Here is a 16,501-nt window from a genome sequence, read left to right on the forward strand (position 1 = left end):
AGCCGTGTTAGGATGTCAGTTGACACGCACGGCTATTGGTCTAGAGGTGGAAATGTCTCCTCATTAGAGAAAGCCCTGTCGTGGGTGGGCGAGGCGCTGAGTTAGTGATCTACTTTCTTAACAGATAAGCGTGAGTTTTACAAAACAATGAGAGAAACTGTTTATTTTTAGTAACGGTAAATCCTGCTGTTTGTTATACCCTTGGGTTTACCATCACTTTAAAGTAGACAACCCAAGGTATTGATCTAGGCCTATCTTGGTATATTTGATGCCACTATTTGGCCCGCCAGATACGATCATATAACATTTTTTTTACTTTTTTGCAAACTTTAGGTTTCTCAGAAAAATGTATTTACTCATAACTACTGCAGTCATATGGCAGATGGTTGTAAAATCTTTTCTTGGATCCCTCTTGTTCAGAAATAGCAGATATGCATGACTTTACCTTGGGGCCTCCCCAATCCCTACCTAACGGCTATCTACCCTCCACCCCCATTGGTCACCACCATCATATGTAATGTCACAGTTTGTCAGTATGCACATTAGAAGGTGTGTTGTGTTTTTTTTTTTTTCTTCTGCAGTATAGTGATGCCTCCCATTAGTGGTGACCATCTTGGGGTACGATCAGCTGTCTACCAGTACACCACTGTGCTGCCCTCCCACCGGCACCAACGAGATCCATGCCGACAGTGACAAAGACTGTCACGATCTGACAATCTGCCTTCATATGGCAACAGAGCACTGATCATACTCTGTTACTATATGAAGCAGATGCTGGAAGCCCAGGAAAAGCAAGTCTCAGTTGTCTCTTATCAACCGAGACTGCTTGGGCTTCCAGCAGTATGGACGCAGATCTACGTTCTGTGGTACACTAGGCTATGTACAGCATGACGTAGATCTGGGTCCATATGGCAGAAGGGGTTAATCTAGTCTCTGCTGTGTCAAATTTTAAAAACTGCAGAATTATGTCTGAAACTAAAATGGGAAAGAAAAGCAGATCTGTAGACCCTCTATTTCATTATGTTGAAAGTGATGATTCTATAGCTTTTTCTCATGGCCTGTTATGCTTTGTTTTCTTTAGGAAAATAAAGTGTCATTATGGTCCTCTGGAGATGTTGGCGCAATGAATTTGGATGAAGAGTATCAAGGAGATCCTAAATTGCTATGTGATATTAGACATAGTGGCGATGTGCTCGATATGCAGGTATTGTGTGATTACCTCATAGGGTTAAATGCAACATTGTAGCTCTTGAGCAGGAGACAGCTGATTGACGCATATGCACGCAGCTGCCAACCACTAGCTGTCTTGCTCAGGAGCTGCAATTTGTTTTGGCTCCAAGAAGTGCTTTAGCTATGTTTTCTTTAGTGTTATAATGGAAAATCAAAATGCTTCAACTCAAAACAGCATTTTAATGCTTCCTTAAGGAAAGGTTTCAATACAAAATTAAACTAGTAAAATAAGACTGTCCAACTTCTACTTATGTAATAATAATCTCACATCTGATGGTAGACAGACAAGATACTGCAAGCATCAACACTTTTTTTTTTTTTTTTTTTTTTTTTTCAGCTCATGAATATTCTTTAAAATACCCTAATGCTTGCAAATTCTTTTTAATCCACTCAAAGTAAAACAAAAATGCCCTCAGTGTCTCGGATATATTCTTGTAGATAAATACATTTTATAATTTATTTGTGAAGTGTCACCAAATCCTGTAGCGATGGATACATGAGTAGGGTACACAATAACACTGATTCAATGATGGGATTGAGTTGGGGGGGTGCCTATGATGCCCTCCAGCCGCATCCCTTTTAGCAATCGGCTGTGGCTTCAGTACAGCCAAACATCCTAACAGCGGGAAAGGGTTAACTAGGCCTTTGACCCTTTAGTATTTGGTTCTGGGGTGTTCTTTATTTACCGATAATACAACTTTTTTAAAATTTTTGTTTCTGTAGTTTTTAGATACAGAAAGAATTGTAACTGCTTCATCAACTGGAAGTGTAACAATCTTCCGTCATCATCACAACAATCAGGTAATCGTGTCCTAAATAAGGTGTTTAAAAACAAATGCTACAGTTGTTGTCTTGTTTTTATTAACATTTCTTTGTGCACAAAGTTTTCAACTTTTAAATTATGCAGTTTGAGCTAAAAGGGCCATGAAGCCTAAAATAATTATTTCATGATTCAGGTAGAATGTACAATTTTCCAATTTAATCTATTATCACATTAGCTTCATGCTCTTAGTATCCTTTGTTGAAGGAGCCGTAATGCACTGAGAGCTAGCTGAACAAACTGGTTAAGCCACTGGCAAGACCTATATATGCATCTAGCTCCCAGTAGTGCATTGCTAATCATTAGCCTTCCTAGGTATGATTTTTAACAAAGTATACCAAGAAAATTGGAAAGTTGTTTAAAACTGCATACTCAGTCAGAAGCACCAAAGTTTTATTTTGACTTTAAGGGACACTGAACCCAAATTTTTTTTTTTCTTTTGTGATTCCGATAGAGCATGCACATTTAGTCAACTTTCTAATTTACTCTTATCAATTTTTCTTCATTCTCTTGCTATCTTTATTTGAAAAAGGCATCTAAGCTTTTTTTGGTTCAGTACTTTAGACAACACTTTTTTAATGGTGGATGAATTTATACACCAATCGGCAAGAACAACCCAGGTTGTTAACCAAAAATAGGCCGGCATCTAAACTTACATTCTTGCATTTCAAATAAAGATACCAAGATAACGAAGAAAATTTGATAATAGGAATTAGAGCATGAAATTTTAAGCAACTTTCTATCTGAATCACAAAATAAATGTGGGTTCAGTGTCCCTTTTACTGTTTCTTTAAGGCATTTTTATTGTTTGGGTAAATATGGATTTGTTTTTTTAGTTTGTTGTTATCCAGCCTTTGGCTTAGTAGCCACAATGCTGTATTTTCTTTTTTAAGACACGATGAGTCCACGGATCATCTTAATTACTAATGGGATAGTCACCTCCTGGTCAGCAGGAGAAGGCAAAGAGCAGCAGAGCTGTTAAATAGCTCCTCCCTTCCCTCCCACTCTAGTCATTCTCTTTGCCTACGTTAGTGATAGGAAGAGGTAAAGTGAGGTGTTAGATTAGATTCTTCAATCAAGAGTTTATTATTTTTAAAGTAGTGCCAGAGAGTGCTGCTTTGTTCTAGGGTGTAGCCGTAGTCCATGTCAGTCTCTTCAGTAGAGCTTTGGTGGCTTTAGAGCAATGGGAACTTGTGGACATAATTCTCACTGCGCCTCCCATGTTTTTGCTGCCCTGCATGCCTTAGTCTGAGGAAAAGGATTACTCAGCATGCCTTTTTTCCACAGGTCAATAGGAGGGAGAGGACCTCTTAAACCTGGGATCTGCCTTGCTGTCAGGCAGAAGAGGAGGTAAGTGCTGACTTTTTATCTAGGGATAGAAGTTTAATCTCAGAAAAAGTTTGGGCACTGTATTACTTTATTCAAAGCCTCATTTCCAGTAAGGAATAGCTTCTCCTATTTTAAATTAGGGGGCACTTTGACAGTTTGGCTATTATTTTTCTATAAGCCACATTGAAGTTGATATATTCTCCTACTGTGTTAGGAGCTACTAGGCAAACTTGTAAGAAGGCACTGGGCTAGAATGGCTTTATTTCTGGGGTAACGGATCTCACTAGGAGGCTAACATGCGGTAGTGATGTTTGGGTTACATTTTTGACTAACATACTATCTTATATGCAGTAGCACTATTTGCCCCCAGGTTTGCAACAGGGGTTGCTAGAGTGGTTCAGTTAGCTCCCGGTAGCCTATCTTTAAACATAATAATGGTGACCGGGAGCTTATTGTTATTATGCCCACGATTGGCGGAGCAAGTTTTGGGTTGCGCATTCATTTATTTCTGCACAGTAAAACTATGTCGCAGAAATGAGTGTTATCACGCCCACGAGGGGCGGGGCTATGTTTGAGGCGGTTTTTAGAAAAATTGGGCAGTTAAAATCATTCCAATATCGGAAGGTTGAGCCACTACATAGTTAGAATACTCTGTTATACCACAGTGTAACGCTATATAGTCCAACACAGTCTTTAGTATTTTACTTAAACTAAGGTGTAGATAGGGTCTGCAATTTTTGTGAGTTAAATTAACTTTCTGCTGCACACAAAAATTAAGAGGTTACATCTTAAAATTTAAAGATACAGTAACACTTTTTATGTGTTAAATTTTATTGAAAAATTTCAACTGTTTATTGGTTTAAATCATCCTTTGTGACTCAGGATGGACCTAGAGGCCTTGCTAGGTGTCTCTTTTTTTTAGGTTTGGATGCCAATGTGGTGCTTCCAATCCTTTTCTCATTTATTGAGGGATCTTTAATAGTTAAAGATAGACCTATTCTGAACCTACTCTTCCTAAGGCACATGCTACTTAGGAGTCTTTTGACTGGTTAAGATATGCCACAACATTTTTCCCAAAAATGTATAGCCCACATGCAGTGCCCTGTGTTTCCTCACACTCAACCTGGAGTTTTCCTTGCTTTTTTTGCATGGCTGGTTTCCCACTCTGTAGGGAAAAGTGCAAGAGGTTATATGTTCAATCAGAAAATAGTGTGATTGATTTAGTTGTAACTGTTCTGAATGTTTCTTCCCTGTAGCTGATAGAGGAAGATTCTTTGGTAATATCCGATAAAGAATTCTTTGACTCAGATGGGGTAATACCTTTATCTGATCCTAAGTTTGTTCTCTTTTTGCCTTAGCTTGTATACCTCCATTTGCTTCTTGAGGAGGTTTTAGCTACCCTGGAGTCCAGTTAATTATACTAAATGTGCCCTTCATGGTGAAGCTTTTTCTTGTACCTTTATAGTGCTATACCAGGTCTTGCAATGGCAGACAGCGGTGTGCATTGCTACCGTCACTAGTACGGCAGCATATTGGTTTGAAGCGTTGTCTAATACTTTCAGGACAAACTTCTTTGGATGAAACCCAGGATAGGATAAAAGCTCTTATACTAGCTAATTCCTTTTTTTACTAATGCTTCCCTTCAAGTTATCAATCTGGGAGCAGAGATTTAGGGTTTTTCTATTCTAGCTCGCAGAGCATTATGGTTAAAGCCTTGGTCTGCGGATGTGTCCTAAGTTTTTAGCTATTCCTTACAAGGGGAAGACCTTGTTTGGACCTGGCCTGTCGGAAATTATCTCAGATATCACGGGAGGTAAGGGTCATCCTCTCCCGCAGGATAAGAGAAACAAACAAAAAGGACGACAGAGCAATTTTCGTTCCTTTCGAAATTTCAAGGGAAATTCTCCTCTTCTGCCCCCAAACAGGAACAGACTAGGCATACATGGAGACCCAATCAATCTTGGTGTCGGATAAAACAATCCAATAAGCCTGCTGTTGAATCAAGGACAGCATGAAGGACATGCCCCGATCCGGGACCGGATCTTGTAGGGGGCAGACTTTCCTGCTTCATTCAGACTTGGGTTTGAAATGTTCAGGATCGCTGGGCAATAGAAATAGTGTCCCAGGGATACAAGTTAGAATTCAAGAGTTTGCCTCCCAAGGGTAGGTTTCTGTTTTCAAGATTGTCTGTCTGCAGACCAGACAAAAGAGAGAGGCGTTCTTACAAGGTGTAAGAGACTTTTCCAACATGGCAGTGATTGTTCCTGTTCCTGTTCAAGAACAGGGTCTGGGATTTTATTCCAATCTGCTCATAGTTCCCAAAAAAGAGGGAACCTTCAGGCTAATTTTAGATCTCAAGAAACTACACAAATTTCTTAGAGAACCGTCCTTCAAGATGGAAGCTATTCGTTCCATTCTCCTTTTGATCCAAGAGGGTCATTTTATGTCAACAGTGGATTTCAGGGATGCGTACCTAATATTCCCATTCACAGGGATCATCTCAAGTTTCTAAGGTTTGCTTTTCTAGACAAACTCTTCCAATGTGTGGCTCTCCCTTCGGTCTTGCCACAGCTCCTAGAATTTTCTCAAAGGTTCTGGGACCGCTGTTGGCGGTGCTTCGGTTACGGGGCATTGCAGTGGTGCCTTTTATGAACGACTTAATAGTCCAGGCGCCATCCTTACAATCCGCAAGATTCTACACAGAAATGTCGTTTTTCTTCATGCGAGCTCACGGTTGGAAGGTAAATTTGGATAATAGTTCCTTAGTCCCAAATACAAGGGTAACTTTCTTGGGAACCATAATAGATTCCCTATCGATGAAGATTTTTCTGACGAGTCAGGAAATCAAAGATTTTCAATACTTGTCTAGCTTTTCAGTCCACTCCTCGGCCATCAGTGGTTCAGTACATGGAGTTCATAGGGCTGATGGTAGCGGCAATGAAAATCATCCCGTTTGCTCGGTTCCATCTCTGACCTCTGCAGTTAATCATGCTCATCCAATGGAACAGATTATGCGGATTTGTCTCCTCAAAGACATTTTAGAGCATGAGACAAGGGATTCTCTTCAATGGTGGTTGACTCTGGATCCTCTTTTCCAGGTAACCTGCTTTCGCAGACCATCTTGGGTGAATGTGACAACAGACGCCAGCCTTCTAGGGTTCCCTAACCGGAAGTGTTCTCCAGCTTGATTCTCGGGTGGGGTCAGCCGGAATTAGACCTCTTGGCTTCTCGACAGACTGCCAAGCTCCCGAGATATGAGTCGAGGTCCAGGGACTCCCAGGCGGAATTGATAGATGCTGTGGCGGTTCCTTGGACCTTTGGTCTAGCATAACAAATTCCTCAGTTTGCGCTTCTTCCTAGGATCATTGCTCGGATCAGGCAGGAGAGGGCATCAGTGATCCTCATTGCTCCTGCTTGGCTTCGCGAGATTTGGTATGCGGATCTGGTGGATATGTCATCTCTGCCACTGTGGAGACTTCTGTTGAACAAGGACCTTCTAATTCAAGGGTCCTTTCACCCAAATCGAGTTTCTCTGAGGCTGACTGCTTGGAGATTGAACGCTTCATTTTGTCTAAGCACGGTTTTTCTGACTCGGCCTTAGAGACCATGATTCAGGCTAGCAAGCCTGTAACTAGAAAGATTTCCCATAAGATTTGGCGTAAATATCTCTTTGGTGTGAATTCAAGAGCTACTCATGGAATAGAGTTAGGATTCCTAGAATGCTGTCTTTTTTTTTTTTTTTTTCTCCTAGAGGGTTTGGAGAAAGGGCTTATCGTCTAGTTCCCTAAAGGGTCAAATCTCGGCATTATCTATTTTGTTACACAAACGTTTGGCGGATGTTTCGGATGTACAATCATTTTATCAGGCCTGTGTTCAAGCAGGTTACTCCTCATGGAGTCTGAATTTAGTTCTTAAACTTCTTCAAGGGGCTCCGTTTGAGTCTATGCGTTCCTTCGATATTAAGTTGTTATCTTGGAAAATTGTATTTCTTGTTTCCTCTGCTTGTAGAGTGTCAGAGCTCTTGGCATTGCAGTATGAGTCTCCTTACCTTACTTTCCATTCAGATAAGGTAGTTTTATGTACTACATTAGGATTTCTTCCTACGGTTGTTTCTTATCGGAACATTAATCGGGAGATTGTTGTTTCTTCCTTGTGTCCTAATCCTTCTTCTCAAAAGGAACGACTCTGTACAATTTGGACATGGTCCGTGCATTAAAGTTTTTCTCCTGCAGGCGACTAAGGATTTTCGTCAGTAGTTTCTTTGTTTGTGGTTTTCTCAGGAAAACGTAGGAGACAGAAGGCTACGGATACTTTTTTTTTTTTTTGACTGAAGAGTATCATACGTTTTGCATATGAGTCTGCTGGACAGCAGCCTCCATAGAGAGTTACGACTCATTCCACGAGGGCTGTCGCTTCCTCATAGGCATTCAAGAATGTAGCTTCTGTGGAACAGATTTGCAAGTCTGCAACTTTGTCCTCTCTTCACACTTTTTCAAAGTTCTTCAAATTTGATACTTTTTATTTCGGCCGAGGCCGCTTTTGGGAGAAAGGTTCTTTAAACATTGGTGCCTTCAGTTTAGGTTACCTGTCTTGTCCCTCCCATATCATCTGTGTACTCCAGCTTGGGTATTGAATCCCATTAGTAATTATGATGATCCGTGGACTCATTGTGTCTTAGAAAAGAAAATTTATGCTTACCCGATAAATTTATTCCTTTAACACAATGAGTTTACGGCCCGCCCTGTTCTCTTAGACAGGTTTTGGGTTATTGTACACTTCAGACACCCCTGCACCTTGGCTTTATCTTTCTTTTCTTAACTTTGGTCGATTGACTGGAGTGGGAGGGAAGGGAGGAGCTATTTAACAGCTCTGCTGTGGTGCTCTTTGCCTCCTCCTGCTGACCAGGAGGTAAATATCCCATTAGTAATTAAGATGATCCGTGGACTCAACGTGTCAAAAAAGAAATAAATTTATCGGGTAAACATAAATTCTTTATGTGGGTACAATATAACAGGAAATCTTAACCAGTTGCATCTTGCTATTATCTATATGACAAGTGATGTTGTCCCTTTAAAACAGATAATACTTTTATAAGTTTTCTTTAAAAAGAGCAGAATTAACTGTTACCTGTAGTGTTCTCCCCTGGACCTTTTTAATGGGAGCACCACCCGACTGATTTTACTGACCACATGGCTAAAATGTATGCCAATATTAAAGGGACAGTCTAGTCAAAATTAAACTTTCATGATTCAGATAGGGCATGCAATTTTAAACAATTTTCTACTTTACGTTTATCCTCCAATTTACTTTGATCTTTTGGGTTTCTTTGTTAAAAGCTAAACCTAGGTAGGCTCATATACTAACTTCTAAGCCCTTGAAGGCCACCTCTTATCTCAGTGCATTTTGACAGTTTTTCACAGCTATAGAGAACTAGTTCATGTTTTCCATATACATAACTGTGTGCTCACTCTTGTGGAGTTATTTATGTCAGCACTGATTCGATAAAATGCAAGTCTTACATTTCTGCCCCCATAAAATGCAATTAAATACCGTAAGCTTAAAATCTGCTTTTGTGTGTCCTTTAAACATGTCAAAGTGAATTCAATTTCTTCAATACTTGCCAAACATTTGACTTGTTTTGTATGCTTTTGAAGACTTTGTCAGTAAATCACAGGTGGGAGCGAGCACATCACCATATTGGATCTGACTCAGCAGGTGCTCCCTGCACCAGTGTCGTTTGTAACAGTCCAGAAATTGTTTCTGTTGGAGAAGATGGCCGTATGAATGTTTTCAGAGCTGACAGCAAAGAGATTGTGAGGACAATAGGTAACTCACGACATACCATTGTATTTCCCTGCTTTTATCTTTTTTCTGTCTTTCCAATTATAAGTTTTAAATAAATACATTGCCTTTATAGACATTCTTTTAAGTATGTTTCTTTATCCCTGAAAATTGCTGCATGAAAAATGGCAATGTTATATAATATAGCCACACTTAATTGTCAAGTAATCCTATTAGCCGTTAGTTACTTTTCTCTTGTAAGGTGTATCCAGTCCACGGATCATCCATTACTTGTGGGATATTCTCATTCCCAACAGGAAGCAGAGCTGTAATATAGCTCCTCCCCTAACTGTCATAGCCAGTCATTCTCTTGCAACTCTCAAAAAGATAGGATGTTGTAGGAGAGAGTGGTTAAATATAGTTAGTTTATTTTCTTCAATCAAAAGTTTGTTATTTTTAAATAGTACCGGAGTTGTGCTATTTTATCTCAGGCAGTAAATAGAAGAAGAATCTGCCTGAGGTTTCTATGATCTTAGCAGGTTGTAACTAAGATCCATTGCTATTCTCACATATGTCTGAGGGGATTACACAGATGAGGTAACTTCAGCGAGAGAATGGCGTGCAGTTTATTCTGCTATCAGGTATGTGCAGTTATAATTTTTTCTAGAGATGGAAAACACTAGAAAATGCTGCTGATACCGGATTAATGTAAGTTAAGCCTGAATACAGTGATTTAATAACTACTGGTATCATGCTTACTCCCAGGGGTAATACCCTTATGATATTGCAATATAAACGTTTGCTGGCATGTTTAATCGTTTTTATATATGCATTGGTGATAAAACTTTATTGGGGCCTAGTTTTTTCCACATGGCTGGCTTAAATTTTGACTAGAAACAGTTTTACTGAGGCTTTCCACTGTTATAGTATAAAAGTTACAGTTGGTGCAGTTAAAATTACAAACTGTGACATCCAGCTTCCCTCAAAGGCCCTCTGAATGCTATAGGACATCTCTAAAGGGCTCAAAGGCTTTCCAAAGTCGTTTATTGGGGAAGGTAGGACCACAGCTTGCTGTGGCAGTTGGTTGTGACTGTAAAAAAAAAAAAAAAAAAAAAAAGTCTATTTGGTTTTTTTGATCCGTTTTTTGAACTAAGGGGTTAATCATCCATTTGCAAGTGGATGCAATGCTCTGTTAGCCTATTACATACACTGTAAACATTTCGTTTGATTTACTGCATTTTTTCACTGTTTTTCAAATTCTGACAAAATTTGTTTCTCTTAAAGGCACAGTACCGTTTTTTATATTTGCTTGTTAACTTGATTTAAAGTGTTTTCCAAGCTTGCTAGTCTCATTGCTAGTCTGTATAAACATGTCTGACATAGAAGAAACTCCTTGTTCATTATGTTTAAAAGCCATGGTGGAACCCCCTCTTAGAATGTGTACCAAATGTACTGATTTCATTTTATGCAATAAAGATCTAACTCTCTCCACGTGTCAGACTAACTCTCCCCACGTGTCAGACCCTTTGACTCCCGCCCAAGGGACTCACGCTCAAATGGCGCCAAGTACATCTAGGGCGCCCATAGCGTTTACTTTACAAGACATGGCGGCAGTCATGGATAATACACTGTCAGCGGTATTAGCCAGACTACCTGAACTTAGAGGTTAGCGAGATAGCTCTGGGGTGAGACAAAATGCAGAGCATACTGACGCTTTAAGAACCATGTCTGATACTGCCTCACAATATGCAGAAGCTGAGGAAGGAGAGCTTCAGTCAGTGGGTGATGTTAATGACTCAGGAAAGATACCTGATTCTAATATTTCTACATTTAAATTTAAGCTTGAACACCTCCGCGTGTTACTTAGGGAGGTTTTAGCTGCTCTGAATGACTGTGATACCATTGCAGTGCCAGAGAAATTTTGTAGACTGGATAAATGCTTTGCAGTGCCGGTGTGTACTGATGTTTTTCCAATACCTAAAAGGTTTACAGAAATTATTAATAAGGAATGGGATAGACCAGGTGTGCCGTTCTCTTCCCCTCCTATTTTTAGAAAAATGTTTTCCAATAGACGCCACCACACGGGACTTATGGCAGACAGTCCCTAAGGTGGAGGGAGCAGTTTTTACTCTAGCAAAGCGTACTACTATCCCTGTCGAGGACAGTTGTGCTTTTTTAGAGCCAATGGATTAAAAATTAGAAGGTTACCTTAAGAAAATATTTATTCAACAAGGTTTTATCCTACAGCCCATTGCATGCATTGTCACTGCTGCTGCGGCGTACTGGTTTGAGTCTCTGGAAGAGGCTTTACAGGTAGAGACTCCATTGGATGACATACTTGGCAAACTCAGAGCACTTAAGCTAGCCAATTATTTTATTTCTGATGCCATTGTTCATTTGAATAAACTAACGGCTAAGAATTCTGGTTTTGCTATACAGGCGCGCAGAGCGCTATGGCTTAAATCATGGTCAGCTGACGTGACTTTAAAATCTAAGCTACTTAACATTCCCTTCAAGGGGCAGACCCTATTCGGGCCTGGTTTAAAGGAGATTATTGCTGATATCACGGGAGGAAACGGTTGTGCCCTTCCTCAGGACAGGTCCAAATCTAGGGCCAAACAGTCTAATTTTCGTGCCTTTCGAAACTTCAAGGCAGGTGCGGCATCAACTTCCTCTAATAATAAACAAGAGGGAACTTTTGCTCAATCCAAGACGGTCTGGAGACCAAACCAGACCTGGAAAAAAAGTAAGCAGGTCAAAAAGCCTGCTGCTGCCTCTAAGACAGCATGAAGGAACGACCCCCTATCCGGTAACGTATCTAGTAGGGGGCAGACTTTCACTCTTCGCCCAGGCGTGGGCAAGAGATGTTCAGGATCCCTGGGCGTTGGAAATTATATCCCAGGGATATCTTCTGGACTTCAAAGCTTCCCCCCCAAAAGGGAGATTTCACCTTTCACAATTATCTGCAAACCAGATAAAGAGTGAGGCATTCTTACACTGTGTACGAGACCTCCTAGTTATGGGAGTGATCCATCCAGTTCCAAAGGAGGAACAGGAACAGGGGTTTTACTCAAATCTGTTTGTGGTTCCCAAAAAAGAGGGAACCTTCAGACCGATTTTGGATCTAAAGATCTTAAACAAATTCCTCAAAGTTCCGTCGTTCAAGATGGAAACTATTCGTACCATCCTACCACTGATCCAGGAGGGTCAATATATGACTACAGTGGATCTAAAGGATGCTTATCTTCACATTCCGATACACAAAGATCATCATCGGTTTCTCAGGTTTGCCTTTCAAGACAGGCATTACCAGTTGTAGCTCTTCCCTTTGGATTAGCTACAGCCCCAAGAATCTTTACAAAGGTTCTAGGGTCGCTTTTGGCGGTCCTAAGGCCGCGGGGCATAGCAGTAGCCCCTTATTTAGACGACATCCTGATACAGGCGTCAAACTTCCAAATTGTCAAGTCTCATACGAACGTAGTACTGGCATTTCTGAGGTCGCATGGGTGGAAAGTGAACGAGGAAAAGTGTTCTCTATCCCCACTCACAAGAGTTTCCTTTCTAGGGACTCTGATAGATTCTGTAGAAATGAAAATTTACCTTGACGGAGTCCAGGTTATGAAAGCTTCTAAATTCCTGTCGGGTTCTTCATTCCATTCCGCGCCCTTTGGTGGCTCAGTGTATGGAAGTAATCTGCTTAATGATAGCGGCAATGGACATAGTGCCGTTTGCACCCTTACATCTCAGACCGCTGCAACTATGCCGGCTCAGTCAGTGGAGCGGGGATTACACAGATTTGGCCCCTCAACTGAATCTGGACCAAGAGACCAGGGATCCTCTTCCCTGGTGGCTATCTCGGGTCCATCTGTCCAAAGGTATGACCTTCGCAGGCCAGATTGGACTATTGGAACAACAAATGCCAGCCTTCTAGGTTGGGGTGCAGTCTGGAACTCCCTGAAGGCTCAGGGATCGTGGACTCAGGAGGAGTCTCTCCTTCCAATAAATATTCTGGAACTAAGAGCGATATTCAAGGCTCTTCAGGTTTGGCCTCAGTTAGCTACTCTGAGGTACATCAGATTTCAGTCGGTCAACATCACGACTGTAGCTTACATCAACCATCGAGGGGGAACAAGAAGTTCCCTAGAGATGTTAGAAGTTTCAAAAATAATTCACTGGGCAGAGATTCACTCTTGCCACCTATCAGCTATCCATATCCCAGGTGTAGAGCACTGGGAGGCGGATTTTCTAAGTCGTCAGACTTTTCATCCGGGAGAGTGGGAACTCCATCCGGAGGTATTTGCACAACTGATTCTCCGTTGGGGCAAACCAGAACTGGATCTCATGGCGTCTCGCCAGAACGCCAAGCTTCCGTGTTACGGATCCAGGTCCAGGGATCCCAAGGCGACACTGATAGATAATCTAGCAGCGCCCTGGTCTTTCAACCTGGCTTATGTGTTTCCACCGTTTCCTCTGCTCCCTCGACTGATTGCCAAGATCAAGCAGGAGAGAGCATCGGTGACTCTGATAGCACCTGCGTGGCCACGCAGGACCTGATATGCAGATCTAGTGGACATGTCATCCTTTCCACCATGGTCTCTGCCTCTGAGACAGGACCTTCTACTTCAGGGTCCTTTCAACCATCCAAATCTAATTTCTCTGAGGCTGACTGCCTGGAGATTGAATGCTTGATTGTATCAAAGCGTGGCTTCTCCGAGTCAGTTATTGATACCTTAATACAGGCACGAAAGCCTGTCACCAGGAAAATTTACCATAAGGTATGGCATAGATATCTTTATTGGTGTGAATCCAAGGGTTACTCATGGAGTAAGGTCAGGATTCCTAGGATTTTATCTTTTCTCCAAGAAGGTTTGGAAAAAGGATTGTCAGCTAGTTTCTTAAAGGGACAGATTTTTGCTCTGTCTATTCTTTTGCACTAGCGTCTGGCAGATGTTCCAGACGTTCAGGCATTTTGTCAGGCTTTAGTTTGAATCAAGCCTGTGTTTAAACCTGTTGCTCCACCATGGAGCTTAAACTTGGTTCTTAAGGTTCTTCAAGGAGTTCCGTTTGAACCTCTTCATTCCATAGACATCAAACTTTTATCTTGGAAAGTTCTTTTTTTTTTTTTTTTTTTTTTTTTTTTTGGTAGCTATTTCCTCGGCTCGTAGAGTCTCTGAGCTATCTGCCTTACAATGTGATTCTCCTTATCTGATTTTTTCATACGGATAAGGTAGTCCTGCGTACCAAACCTGGGTTCTTACCTAAGGTGGTATCTAACAAGAATATCAATCAAGAGATTGTGGTTCCATCCTTGTGTTACACAATCTGGACGTGGTCTGTGCTTTAACGTTTTACTTACAAGCTACTAAAGATTTTCGTCAAACATCTGCTTTGTTTGTTGTCTACTCTGGACAGAGGAGAGGTCAAAAGGCTTTGGCAACCTCTTTTTCTTTTTGGCTAAGAAGCTTAATCTGCTTAGCCTATGAGACTGCTGGACAGCAGCCTCCTGAAAGGATTACAGCCCATTCCACTAGAGCTGTGGCTTCCACTTGGGCCTTTAAAAATGAGGCTTCTGTTGAACAGATTTGCAAGGCGGCGACTTTGTCTTCGCTTCATACTTTTTCAAAATGTTACAAATTTGATACTTTTGCTTCTTCGGAGGCTATATTTGGGAGAAAGGTTTTACAGGCAGTGGTTCCTGCCTTGTCCCTCCCTTCATCCGTGTACTTGATGCTTTGGTATTGGTATCCCACAAGTAATGGATGATCCGTGGACTGGATACACCTTACAAGAGAAAACACAATTTATGCTTACCTGATAAATTTATTTCTCTTGTGGTGTATCCAGTCCACGGCCCGCCCTGTCATTTTAAGGCAGGTAATTTTTAAATTTAAACTACAGTAACCACTGCATCCTATGGTTCCTCCTTTCTCGGCTTTTTTTCGGTCGAATGACTGGCTATGACAGTTAGGGGAGGAGCTATATTACAGCTCTGCTGTGGGTGTCCTCTTGCAACTTCCTGTTGGGAATGAGTATTTCCCACAAGTAATGGATGATCCGTGGACTGGATACACCACAAGAGAAATAAATTTATCAGGTAAGCATAAATTGTGTTTTGCTTATGAGGTCAAATTGTAGGAAATGTTTTGTTTTTTTTTACGTAGAGAAGTACAGTAGGATCTGAAAGTCTAAGTATGCTATGTTTGGTTATTTATTAAAAAGTAGTAAAACAGTGTAATCATCTAATACTTATTTTTCAAGAATTCGTTATTTAACAGTTTTTTTGTGTTTTGTTTTGTGTTTTTAATACACCTCTGTCAAATTCTTGTGATATTAGTAGGGCCCTGTTATGCTTCCACTAGTGCTCCTATTATATAGCCTTTAAAGGAGGATATTGGTTAAAATTAGGCATGTGCATTCAGCAGTATCATTGGATCATGAATGAGGAAGATTGTGACATTAAGCCGTTTTCGGAGCCAGATTTCTTCTTGTTAAAGTGCAAGACATTTAAAATCTGTGCAAATACAGATATTAGTGCATTGTTGTTCTTTCACAAGACTAAATCCAGCTAATAAAATAGCAGAATGCTGCTGGCTCCCACTATCTTCCTGATTTGTGATCTTATAAAATTACCAAATGCACATCCCTATTTAAAATGCATTTTGTTATTATATCAAAGGAGCTTAGTAAAGTAATTAGTGGTCAAATTGTTCTCCTGAGTGCTGAATAATTTTCAATGTGCCAAATGCAGCCAAACTTAATATTACCAAGAGGGCAGTGATTGGTCTAAAATAGGCTGCTCCTAGGTTATAACTTCCCATAGAACAATCTATTAACTTTTGTATGTTCCCGGTTTAGCTCTTCTCTATCTGTATTTGCATTATGACCCTGGGGAAGTCTCCCTAAGGGAGATGGGGAAAACCAGACGTGATGTGGCTGCACCTCACTGATGAGGCTCACAGTAGGCTAAAATGATTGTCTGGGTTTGCCTTGTTCAGTATTGGATTGCCTGATATTCCTGGGCTGGACTGACCTTGTTAGGCGGAATCATACTGATATATTGCAGGAAAGTTCTTCTCTGCGAAAAGCACAATTGGGCTTAAAGAGGGAGAGGGGGGGGAAGAGAGACAGAGAGTAAGAGACCATGGGGGAGAATGACACATAAGGAGAGAGACGGAGGGAGTGGGAGAGATGGATAGAGAGACAGACGGATAGAGAAAGAGAGGGAGACACACAAGGGGGAGAAGATGGACCACTGAAAGGGGGGAGACACCACTGAATTTTTAAGTAATATTTTAAGTGACTATCAAATGCTAATAGTAAAGAATCTATTTTAAATATCTG

The 16,501-nt window shown here is 40.9% G+C and overlaps 1 protein-coding gene across 1 annotated transcript in view; it reads left to right on the forward strand.

Annotated features, from left to right (window-relative positions):
* NUP43 (nucleoporin 43) overlaps positions 1 to 16,501 on the forward strand; it is a 104,416-nt gene that overhangs the window by 32,450 nt on the left and 55,465 nt on the right. Inside the window, exons 2-4 of the mRNA XM_053712105.1 lie at positions 1,082 to 1,204; positions 1,954 to 2,031; positions 9,034 to 9,205. Of these exons, the coding sequence (XP_053568080.1) occupies positions 1,082 to 1,204; positions 1,954 to 2,031; positions 9,034 to 9,205 (373 nt within the window). The remainder of the gene's footprint in view (positions 1 to 1,081; positions 1,205 to 1,953; positions 2,032 to 9,033; positions 9,206 to 16,501) is intronic.

Source organism: Bombina bombina, chromosome 4 (assembly GCF_027579735.1).
Source record: "Bombina bombina isolate aBomBom1 chromosome 4, aBomBom1.pri, whole genome shotgun sequence".
NCBI lineage: Eukaryota > Metazoa > Chordata > Amphibia > Anura > Bombinatoridae > Bombina > Bombina bombina.